The sequence below is a fragment of the Schistocerca nitens genome, chromosome 4, assembly GCF_023898315.1.
Source record: "Schistocerca nitens isolate TAMUIC-IGC-003100 chromosome 4, iqSchNite1.1, whole genome shotgun sequence".
In the NCBI taxonomy this organism is placed as follows: Eukaryota; Metazoa; Arthropoda; class Insecta; order Orthoptera; family Acrididae; genus Schistocerca; species Schistocerca nitens.
Genome location: NC_064617.1, coordinates 757,224,321 through 757,236,886, shown reverse-complemented (window position 1 = coordinate 757,236,886; position 12,566 = coordinate 757,224,321). Strand labels below are relative to the sequence as shown.

General features: G+C 38.3%; 1 protein-coding gene across 2 annotated transcripts in view; it reads right to left on the bottom strand.

Moving 5' to 3' along the window:
* LOC126253051 (ATP-binding cassette sub-family F member 3) overlaps positions 1–12,566 on the bottom strand; it is a 139,423-nt gene that overhangs the window by 21,251 nt on the left and 105,606 nt on the right. The window contains exon 13 of one of the 2 annotated variants that reach the window (XR_007545890.1): positions 8,145–8,351. Coding sequence is in view for 1 of the 2 variants with exons in the window: in XM_049954131.1 (XP_049810088.1) it covers positions 8,196–8,351 (156 nt within the window). In the remaining variant the exon portion in view is untranslated. Of the gene's footprint in view, positions 1–8,061; positions 8,352–12,566 lie in introns of those variants that run through there. The other variant, XM_049954131.1, reaches the window with a different exon arrangement.

Here is a 12,566-nt window from a genome sequence, read left to right as displayed (position 1 = left end):
GTACATTACTTTTTCTAAAATTTTTGAGAATGCTGGCAACAGTGAAATTGGACGGAAATTTGATGCTATTTCTTTATCTCCCTTCTTAAACAGTGGCTTAACTTCAGCATATTTCAACCATTCAGGAAATATTCCACTGATAAACGACTGGTTACACAGATAGCTTAATATATTACTTAGCTCAGAATCACATTCTTTAATTAACTTTGTTGATATTTCATCATACCCACTAGATGTTTTTGATTTTAAAGATTTTATGATGGACATTATTTCTGTTAGGGTAGTGACGGTCAAATTCATATTATGGAAGTTACTTGAAATGTCTGGTCTGAGGTATTCCATAGCAGCATCTACTGAACTTGACAACCCCATCTTTTCAGTAACAGTTATAAAATGTTTGTTAAAAAGTTCTGCAACACTATACACATCTGTCACAAACGTATCATTTACTCTTAATGCTATTTGTTCCTCTTCATGTCTGGTTCTACCGGTCTCCTCCTTCACTATATCCCATATTGTCTTTATTTTGTTATCTGAAATGACTATCTTTTCCTTGAAATATATTTGCTTTGATGTCCGTATTACAGTCTTGAATATTTTGCAGTATTTCTTGTAATGTGTTATAGCATCAACATTGTCACAGTTTGAGATTGACAGATACAGTTTTACACGATACCCTATTCCTTGAGTAATCCATGGCTTCTTTGTAGACTTTGCTCTAACCTTGGTAAGTTTTGGGGGAAAACAGTATTCGAATAAGGTAAGCACTTTATTAGCAAAAGTGTTATATTTTTCATTCATGCCATGAGCACTGTAAACATCAGTCCAGTGAATGTCTCTGAGGAGTGTCCTAAAATAATCAATTTTTGGCTTATTGATTACCCTCTTGAGCTCAGATATAACAGATTTTATATCCTGTTCAGTATTAACATTTAACAGAAGGAACTGCATGTCATGGTCTGAGAGGCCATTGACTATTGGTTTTGTAATATAATTTCTATAAAGATATTATCAATGGCCGTTTGTGAGCAATTGGCTACCCTAGTGGGGAACTTTACAGTGGGAATTAAGTTGAATGATAGTGTTACTAACTCAAATAAGTTCTTATTGGGAGGGTCTTTAAGGAAATCTACATTGAAATCACCAGCAACCACTATTTCTTTGTTTTTGTTTGTTAAATGGGCCAGTACAGCTTCAAGGTGGTTTACAAACAGATTAAAGTTACCAGCAGGTGCTGTATATACACTTAATATAATGAAGGATTTTTTGTGAAATTCTACTTCTGTTGCACATGCTTCCATATGCTGTTCTAGGGAAGATTTATGAATGTCTATGTTCTTAAATTTATGACAGTTCCTGATGAATGTGGCAACTCCACCTTTCTCCATTTCTGATCTACAAAAGTGAAATGCTAACCTAAACCCTGTAACACTTAAAAGTTCTATACCAGTGGTCACATGATGTTCAAGAGAGGCAGATTATGTCAGCTGGGTTTAAAGACTCGAATTCATCTATGCAGATAGTTAATTCATTAATTTTATTTCTCAGTCCTCGAATATTTTGATGCAATAAAGATAGCTGACATTTCACATTAACTGAGTTAAAATTGGGTAGAGTTAAAATATCTGCTGACTGTTGAAAATTCTTAACCAATAGCTGTTTATGCTGATGTAATAAGCTGGAATTATGTTTTTGATTTCTTTCTCAAACTGAAGGTTTGTCTCAGTTCTAACCTCTCTTAAAATTTGGTTTCTTTCTGTCCTCCCTACTCTAAAAAAAAAAAAGGTCTTTTCTTAACCCTATACCCAATGGTATTTTACCACTCATGACAGTGCCTCCCCCCTTTAACTTTCCTGCTATTTCCCAAGTCAATTTTCCCTTCCCCTTCCTGTTGAGATGAAGGCCATGCCTAGTGTAATCCCACCTACTGAGAGAATCAACAGGAACCGCACCAATGTGTGACCCTGCACCCGACATAAGCAGCCATTCCAGCTCCAAATTAACTCTCTTTACAGAAGAGTTCAAATGAGGTCGGTCATGGCGCCCAAGAACAGATACAAACTCAACATTAGTATGCTTTGATGCTGATGCAATCTTTGCCAGGTCACACTCTATACTGTACCCAGGATCTCTGTCAATACTGTTACCTGCCCCACCCACTATAACCATGGTGTCTTCCTTAGTGAAATCTTTGCAAAGTGATCCTAAATCCTCTGTCACCTGCTCCAGACCAGCACTAGGTTTAAAAAATTGGTGACCTGGTATTCTGATCCTAGTTCATCCTGCAAAAGTTGCCCAACACCTCTTCCATGGGAACTACCTAACAACAACACTTTCTTTCTCTTACTGACTTCCCTACCTTCTTACTTTTCAATATGCTGCTGAAAGTTTGTTGTGCCCCGTCTACACCTGCAACTGCTTGAGGCTGACCAGCTTCTAACTGAAGCAACAGGTCAAATCTATTTTCCACATTCACCATAAAACTGTCAGACAAAGTTCTAGGCCTGTTCCTCCTGTTGCCTGTTGCCACTTCCCACCTCTCTTTACCCTTCTCCCTCCTTAACCTGTCAAGATCTCCCCTGGCCTTGTCTAACTCAGCCTGAAGGGCGGCAATTTTCCCCTCCTGTTCTAGTATCTTCTTATCTCTACTACAAATCCTACAAAACCACTGATGAGTCTCATTTACTCATGTACTCTTAAACTTCTCACAGTAATGGCAGCACTTTGGGAAATGAAGTCCAATCAGGAGAAGATGACGAATATCCTGAAATAATAAGGTAAACAAGATTGAATTAACAGGAAATCTTAGCTCCCAATCAGACTTTATTTTGCCAATCAATATCATGGTAAAGAACCAGCAGAACATTGCTCTCGTTCTTCTTACACCAGTTTCATTATGCTGGGATATCTGCTATTCACTTTATTCATTTGGGTTAAGTAAGTACTGCTCCTAGACTTTGGTTGCATTTCTGGATGTCTTTAGTTAATCTATGGGGCAGTGAAATAATAGTCACATTATTCTCAGGGTGGAAACTTTGCCTCATTTAGTTGTAGATGTGCACTACTGTACTCACAATTCTGAGTTCAATAAATAACTATCACAAACAGAACCATTTTACTACTCTGAAGATAGATCTCATACGAAACCTAGAAACACATAGCTGAATTCCAGTGCATTAGGAGTGTTGCATTCAAAGCATCAGATGTATCTGAGAAGGGACTGTATAACCAATTGTTTTATTTCAATTGTCATTCACCTCCTCAGTGCATTGCTCAGTCTTTTTTGGTACAAACTGCAGTTTTCAGATGGCTTAGTCAGTCATCTATGTGCTTCCCATGTGTGATGTTTGGGAATGGCATGGAACCAGTACAACATATTTTCTTAATAAAAATACTGCTTCATGAATGTTAATTCATGTTTAGTAACTAAAAACTCCCTCCGCAACACAAGCACATAGATTACTTTTTATTTTTGTTGTGACATTTGCCTGCTTTATTTCCTCGTTGATTGTCCTTGGAGTCAATGTACTGCGTTGTTATACTGGCTGAAATATGGGCGTGGAAGTTCCAACACTGACTACTTTAAATGATGCAGCCAACAGGTGCACATTTGCGTTTCACAGTTCATTACTTTCACTGTTCACAAACAACCCCCCCCCCCCCAAATATACACAGTTAATCTGACCAGTTAACTATTGTTTAACTTTCAATAAGCCTCATTAATAGGTTGCAGGCAGTGGTTTACCACTGAACATCTACAAGCAGTAAAAGCCTAACCACATAGCTCACAGTTCTTAAAGAATAAAAAGGTACATATGGAACAGACACTGTCATTGTTTTGACACATGGCCTATTTGTGATACAATTATTTCACAGTTAAGCTGATGCATTGTTGTTGATCTAACCATAACTGGTTTTTCGTCTGAAACTTAGATGTGGACTGACTGTCTCGGAGCCAAAAATCAGGCCCTTATATATCCTCATAAAAATAGGTACTGAAACTACACATTGTTTGATGTTTAATTTACAAGATTTACAATTAAAACTTAACTCCTCCAATTAACTGCATAGATCGAAAAATTGTGTCTTTTTTAACAGTTTATTCTATTACAAGGGTTAAGCCTTATTATTTATTTAAATCAGGAAATTAACAAATTTAGTTATGCAAACGAAACCTTCAACAAAATTGTTGGTTACATTGGAATTAAGAGCTGGCATGTTTTCGAATAGAGCCAAATAGATTCTTTAAGAATACTGTTAGTTGTTCCTCCAAATGTTTAGAATTAGTAGAAAATTTATATTTGTTTATAAGTCAACAATAGAATTTAAGTTATGAAACAATTACTGATTTCATCCTATAACAAAAGGATAACTAGGAATAGTCAAAATAAATTAGGAAATTGATGACATACACAAAAGTAGATCTTGTGTTATTCTTTAAAACTGAGGGCCAACCTTTCTCTTTTATGAAAACACATATTCTACTCATTTGTTGTTGTTGTGGTCTTCAGTCCTCAGACTGGTTTGATACAGCTCTCCATGCTACTCTATCCTGTGCAAGCTTCTTCATCTCCCAGTACCTACTGCAACCTACATCCTTCTGAATCTGCTAAGTGTATTCATCTCTTGGTCTCCCTCTACGATTTTTACCCTCCACGCTGCCCTCCAATACTAAATTGGTGATCCCTTGATGCCTCAGAACATGTCCTACCAACTGATCCCTTCTTCTAGTCAAGTTGTGCCACAAACTCCTCTTCTCCCCAACCCTGTTCAATACCTCCTCATTAGTTATGTGATCTACCCATCTGATCTTCAGCATTCTTCTGTAGCACCACATTTCAAAAGCTTATATGCTCTTCTTGTCCAAACTATTTATCGTCCATGTTTCACCTCCATACATGGCTACACTCCATACAAATACTTTCAGAAATGACTTCCTGACAAATCTACACTCGATGTTAACAAATTTCTCTTCTTCAGAAACACTTTCCTTGCCATTGCCAGTCTACATTTTATATCCTCTCTACTTCGACCATCATCAGTTATTTTGCTCCCCAAATAGCAAAACTCCTTTACTACTTGCAGTGTCTCATTTCCTAATCTAATTCCCTCAGCATCACCCGACTTAATTCGACTACATTCCATTATCCTCATTTTGCTTTTGTTGATGTCCATTTTATACCCTCCTTTCAAGACACTGTCCATTCCGTTCAACTGCTCTTCCAAGTCCTTTGCTGTCTCTGACAGAATTACAATGTCATCGGCGAACCTCAAAGTTTTTATTTCTTCTCCGTGGATTTTAATACCTACTCCGAATTTTTCTTTTGTTTCCTTTGCTGCTTGCTCAATATACAGATTGAATAACATTGGGGAGAGGCTACAACCCTTTCCCACTCCCTTCCCAACCACTGCTTCCCTTTCATGTCCCAAGACTCATAACTGCCATCTGGTTTCTGTACAAATAGTAAATAGCCTTTCGCTCCCTGTGTTTTACCCCTGCCACCTTCAGAATTTGAAAGAGATTATTCCAGTCAACATTTCCAAAAGCTTTCTCCAAGTCAACAAATACTAGAAATGTAGGTTTGCCTTTTCTTAAGCTTCTAATAAAAGTCGTAGGGTCAGTATTGCCTCACGTGTTCCCATATTTCTACAGAATCCAAACTGATCTTCCCCGAGGTCAGCTTCTACCAGTTTTTCCATTCCTCTGTAAAGAATTCGCATTAGTATTTTGCAGCCGTGACTTATTAAACTGATAGCTCGGTAATTTTCACATCTATCAACGCCTGCTTTCTTTGGGATTGGAATTATTATATTCTTCTTGAAGTCTGAGGGTATTTCACCTGTCTCATACATTTTGCTCAGCAGATGGTAGAGTTTTGTCAGGACAGGCTCTTCCAAGGCTGTCAGTAGCTCTAATGGAATGTTGTCTACTCCCGGGGCCTTGTTTCGACTCAGGTCTTTCAGTGCTGTGTCAAACTCTTCACGCAGTATCGTATCTCCCATTTCATCTTCATCTACATCCTCTTCCCTTTCTATAACATTGCCCTCAAGTACATCACTCTTGTATAGTCCCTCTATATACTCCTTCCACCTTTCTGCTTTCCCTTCTTTGCTTAGAACTGGTTTTCCATCTGAGTTCTTGATATTCATACAAGTGGTTCTCTTTTCTCCAATAGTCTCTTTAATTTTCCTGTAGGCAGTATCTATCTTACCCCTAGTGAGATAAGCCTCTACATCCTTACATTTGTCCTCTAGCCATGCCTGCTTAGTCATTTTGCACTTCCTGTCGATCTCATTTTTGTGACGTTTGTATTCCTTTTTGCCTGCTTCATTTAATGCATTTTTATATTTTCTCCTTTCATCAATTAAATTCATGTTAAATGAATGTTAGAAACGAAAAAATGAATTTTAAGGAGGCAGATGGCAAAACAAGAGGGGGAGTAAAAATATCCCAGCTTGCTTTGTCACATTGTGACTTAGATTTAACAATGACACACACACACACACACACACACACACACACACACACACACACACACACACCTTTCTCCTGGACTAGGCTTAGGCTGAGTGATGGATAGCAAAAGTCTTTTCTCCCACAAACATTATTATGTTTCACAATTTTAATGACAGGCTGCTGACAGTTAATTCCACAAGACATTAACTGTACTAAACATTTAACAAGATTTAAGAGTTATAACTTGGTTTCACTTAGTGAGATCTAAGAAAATGTGTCTATGGGGATTAAAAAGAAATTAGTAAAAGCCTTTTAGGTAAACCAGTTTTGGAAAGGAATAAATGCCAATTAACCAGTCTACACTCAGAAATCCGAAATGGGAGAAAAATGTTACCCTTCGATGTGAACAAAGTACTCTCAGAACCTAAGAGCTTGTGTAAATCACGATGTTGACGAAGCTTTTTCTGGCACATCACATTATGTTTTTTATACCTTTGAGATATGATTAACAGGGACTATTTTTCCCCCCAATTGATATCTTTATTCTCTATTTAACTTATAAGCATCATTAAATCGACAAAGTCATCATTTGGCCCCAAAAGGAAAACTCTTTCCTTGCTTATTAGCTCTTCCTGTAAGCATTCACAGAGAATCTGATCTGTATGTCCTGAGTTTCATTGTTTGAATCTTATCAGAGAATTTTAACAATACTCTTCTAAGTTAGGAAGCTTTATTGCTTAAACCAAATCTATTGCCATTTTGTTTCAGATCGATGGACATTTGACACATCCTTTTGAGCAGTTTATCTTATATACTCTCCATAGGACCATTCCTACAAAAGCCAACACACATTTCTATCACGTGTTTGTGGAGTGCATCAGCAAATGAAATAATTATCTGCAACTAATTTACCAAGTTTCTAAAGAATGAAGTGGCCTCTTATGAGCAAAAGGAAAACTGTTGTCAATGTAAAGCTCATATTTCAATCAATGGAAACTCCAGGTAGGAATATCAACATTGTCGGAAAAGCCAGATTGCTACTTGCCATAAAGACATGTTAAGGTGCAGACAGGCACAATTAAAAGACACTGACATGCAGCTTTCGGCCACAGCCTTCCTCAGTAAAAGAAAAACATACCATTCACACTGACAAGCAAGCACACCTCATGCACACAGGACCGCCAACTCCAACATTCCGGCCCGAGATGCTGTAGCTGGCAGTTGTGTGTGAGTGAGGTGTGCTTGCTTGTGTGTGTGAATGGTATGTCTCTCTTTTACTGATGAAGGCTGTGGCCAAAAGCTTTATGTAGTTGTCTTAATTGTGCCTGTCAACAACTAGACATGTCTTCTTTATGATAAGTAGCAATCTGTCATTTCCTAAATTGTTAGAGCTTGTATTTATATTTCAAAATCAAAGTTAACTAAAAAAAAAAAAGAAAAAGAACTAACTTTCATGGCGTTGAGAATACAAAGATACAATATTCATAAAAATGTGAAAGACTGCACAAATGTAACTACGAGGAACAGACAGGATCAGCATATCTTTCTTCCATTGTCCTTATAAAGGTATTTTTAGGGTGAAATAAGAAAATACATAAGCCAACTAAAGTTTCAAAACAAATGTATGTAAAACTTTATTTGATATTTTATAAATATGGTAGTTTAACAGTTCATAAATAAATACAACCTCTGTTTCATTTACAACCAACAATAGGTTCTTGTGCAGCAGTGTGGAATTTCATTTCAGTTGTGCCTCTAGCTCTCGTTCAACAATCTTCCGGTATTCGTCAAATCCACCTTCAATACTTTTCACTTTCCCACCTCCACATACCCAAAGTTCTTTACAAACCATTCGAATAAGGCGTTCGTCATGAGACACAAGAATAACCCCACCCTAGAAAAAAATAACAATGTGATTAGTAGTAATATTACTATCAGCTGAAGCATGAAATAAATGATAAACATTTGACAACTAGAACCTGAAAAATCAAATTACTGAAATGCAGTAAGGTTAAAGTTCTGAAAAAGTAGCAGCAGCATCTGACTCATGAACTTTTTCATATAGTTAGTACACATCAAGAACTTTACAGTTGGGTGGGGTTAAAATTTTCATAAATATGTCTTTATACACACATCAAAAAAGTTTTGCATCACCTCCATACCAAAATTTCCGGAACCACACAGAAAATTGGAATAGAGATCAACATAAACATCATTTCCACCCTTTTATTGCTCAAAACTTGAATGTTGTAACACCATACAGTGAGAGCTTCAGAGTTGGTGGTCCAGATTGCTGTACACACCGGTACCTCTAATAACCAGTAGCACATCTTCTTGCATTGATCGATGCTTGTATTCGTTGTGGCATACTATCCACAAGGCACTTTGTCCAGATTGCCCCACTCCAAAAGGCGATCCGGCGTAGATTCCTCAGAGTGGTTGGTGGGTAACGTCATCCAAAAACAGCCCTTTTCAATCTATCCCGGGGCATGTTCGGCAGGGTTCATATCTGGAGAACATGCTGGCCACTAGTTGAGCGATGTCATTATCCTGAAGGAAGTCATTCACAAGATGTGTATGATGAGGATGCGAATTGTCATCCATGAAGATAAATGCCTCGCAAATACGCTGCCGATATGGTTGCACTATAGGTCGGAGGATGGCATTCACATATCATACAGCACCTTCCATGATCACCTGTGACGTACGTCGGTGCCACACATGATGCCACCCCAAAATAGAAGAGAACCTCCACCTGGCTGCACTCCCTGGACAGTGTGTCTAAGGCCTTCAGCCTGACCGCGTTGCCTCCAAACAAGTCTCCGATTGTCTGGTTGAAGGCATATGCGACACTCATCGGTGAAGAGAGCATGATGCCAATCCTGAGAAGTCCATTCGGCATGTTGTTGGACCCATCTTTACTGCGCTGCATGGTGTCGTGGTTGCAAAGATGGACCTTGCCATGGACGTCAGGAGTGAAGTTGCGCATCGTGCAGCCAATTGCTCACAGTTTGAGTCTTAACATGACGTCCTGTGGCTGCACAAAAAGCATTATTAAACATGTAGGCATTGCTATCAGGGTTCCTCTGAGCCATAATCCATAGGTAGAGGTAATCCACTGCTACAGTAGCCCTTGGCAGCCTGAACAAGGCTTGTCATCGACAATTTCTGTCTCTCTATACCTCCTCCATGTCCGAACAACATCACTTTGGTTTACTCCGAGGCACCTGGACACTTCCTTTGTTGAGAGCCCTTCCTGGCAGTGGACACGATCAAACTGTGGTATTGACCGTCTAGGCATGGTTGAACTAAATGTACCTCCTTCCTGGTGGAATGACTTTAACTGATCGGCTGTCAGACCCCCTCTGTCTAATAGGCACTGCTCTTGCATAGTTGTTTACATCTTTGGGCATGTTTAGTGACATCTCTGAACAGTCAAAGGGACTGTCTGTGGTACAATACCCACAGTCAACATCTATCTTCAGAAGGTTTGGGAACTGGGGTGATAAGAAACTTTTTTGACATGTGTAGTTATCAACCATTCAATGGGCAATGCTGGCTGCAGGATTTGGTTTTTTTGGTGCAACACAGACAAATATGCTTGATTATACATTCGAATACATATTCATTATTCATATCAGATGTGAGTACCAATGGCTCAGACTATCATCACTGACAGATGGTCATGTTAGTGCCTAGAGCACACTAATTATCACTGTCTAGCAATAGTTATGGCATGATGTCTGGCGAGATACAATATCACTGATTGGCACGAATTGAAGGAGGGAAACGTGGAACGTTTAAAAACTTGGCATTCCAACTTTACGTGCATTATAGTCACTACTGAGGTTTGTAAATCAAGTGTAGTGCTATTGGTGTGCTTAAAAAATTGTGTGTATCCCTCACAGGGTGCAAAGGATGGATTTTACAATGTTGTAATACATGGGTAAAAAACTGTGGATAAGAACATTATGTAGAGAGAGTGTGAGTGTGTGTGTGTGAGTGTGTGTGTGTGTGTGTGTGTGTGTACAGAAGTTTTTTTGTGGTGTGAGTATCAGGTTTCTGACAGTACTAATCTTGTTTTGTGGTACAGCTTTAGGAAATCACATCCTTGGTGAAACGTCTTATTGAAGGGTTCCAGGCCTGGCTACTCCTTGTTTCAGAGGAGTACAGTACTGACTGTGCTGAGCCACAATCCCCACAGAACTTTATTGGGCACAAGTTCATTAATACTTCCAGAACATGGATTATTGTTATACATGTTTAACAAGTGAACCACTGTAAATCTCTCTTAATTTCTTCTGAATGAGGATTAGGAATGAAGTAAAAAGCAAAACATGAGAAAACACAAGAAAAAAATGCTATTCTCATTGAATGAACAAACTTTTAGTTTAGAATTTGCGAAGACCCTTTAAGTGGATGCAGATTATGATGACAATGGAATGATTAATTACATTATGGTTCATGAATATTTATCCAGCTTAATAACTGGTGTTTAATGACTACCATAACATTACTTACTAACTGAAGATTTATTGCACAGATACACAATGACAAGCTACATCTGGTGCCTGAAGCACGAGCTAATTATTAACCTTTTCACTGCTAGCATGTGGATACATATCCTGCTCTGCCATACCCCAAGTGTTATGGATGCACATACGCATGCCAAATGGGTTTTCCTACAATGCTATGGATGTCTGTATGCATCCTGGGCCAATGACCACTAACTACTGCAGACGAGTACCATCCATATTTCGGCGAATAATAATAATAATAATAATAATAATAATAATAATAATAATAATAATAAGAAGAAGAAGAAGAAGAAGAACCACCACCAACCAACCCCCCCCCCCACCCCCACCCCCAACTCCAGTTTCCCAAGTGTGGCGCACAAGCACTTGCAATCTTGTCCTGTCTTCATACATCATCTGCTTCAGGACAACTTCCCATTTGCGTCCTCCTCCCCTGCAACTGATATTTCAGTCTCTATCCAGCATTTTCTTGGTCTTTCCCATGGTCTTCTTCCTGTGAGATTCAGGTTGAAGTACTTTTTGGCAGGTCTTTTGCTGTTCATTCTCATTTTGTGCCCATACCACTAAAGCCTGTGTTTCTTTATGACACTGTTAACAGGAACCTCAATACCAGTTCCATTTCTATTCTCATCATTCCTGATTTTGTCCCTTCTAGTTTTTTTGATTCAGAGTTCTAATGAACCTCATTTCTGTTTCCTGAATTCTGCTCAAGTCTTTTTGTTTAGTAGGGTACATGTTTCTAAATCATTTGTAAGGATTGGTACTAAATAGGTGTAGTACATGATTGCTTTTGCTTTTGGTGGTATCTTATTGTCCCAGAAAAGATTTCTGATTTGACTTAAGAACTGGATGCTTTTTATGTCCTGCTGAGTAGTTCCTACTTAACAGTGTTGTCTTTCATGATCATGCTTCCTAGGTACTTGAAATGGGAAACAGATTCTACTTTGACTACTCCTAGAAATATATTAGAGGTAGTTCTTGTCGGTTGATGGTCATTTCTATTGTCTGTGTTTTGTTTATTTTCATTCTTAAATTTTTGAACGTGTTATTCCAATAATTAAGCTGCTTCTGTCCCTTGCCATACTATCAAATCATCAGCAAAACCCAGGGTATGTGGTCTGCTGTCTGTTTTCTTAATAAATTTTATTATCTTGTCCACTACTGTTACACACAGCAATGGTGAAAGGGCACTTCCTTATTGGACACCTTTCGAACCATTCTGATTGTCTGTTGCCTATCGGTGAATAAAATTTCAAGTATTTATCATACAAGATGTGTGCCTCATTGCACACTACTATTTGCAGGGGAAAAAAAAACCACAGCCCCTCCTTTCAATATCTCTAATCATTTGCTCATTTACGAGATAGGACAATTGTTATGACAACATGATTTGCGATGTGCAGGGACGCGTTGTGTGCAACTATTTAGGACATAAAACACAACTCAAGAATGAAATGAGATACCCTTCTGCTCTCAATTTTAAATAAAATTTTGATACCTTAACTACATTTAATTCACTCCAATGTGTGAGCTAAAATCAACTATGTCCAAAGTTTATGCACTGTGTTTCT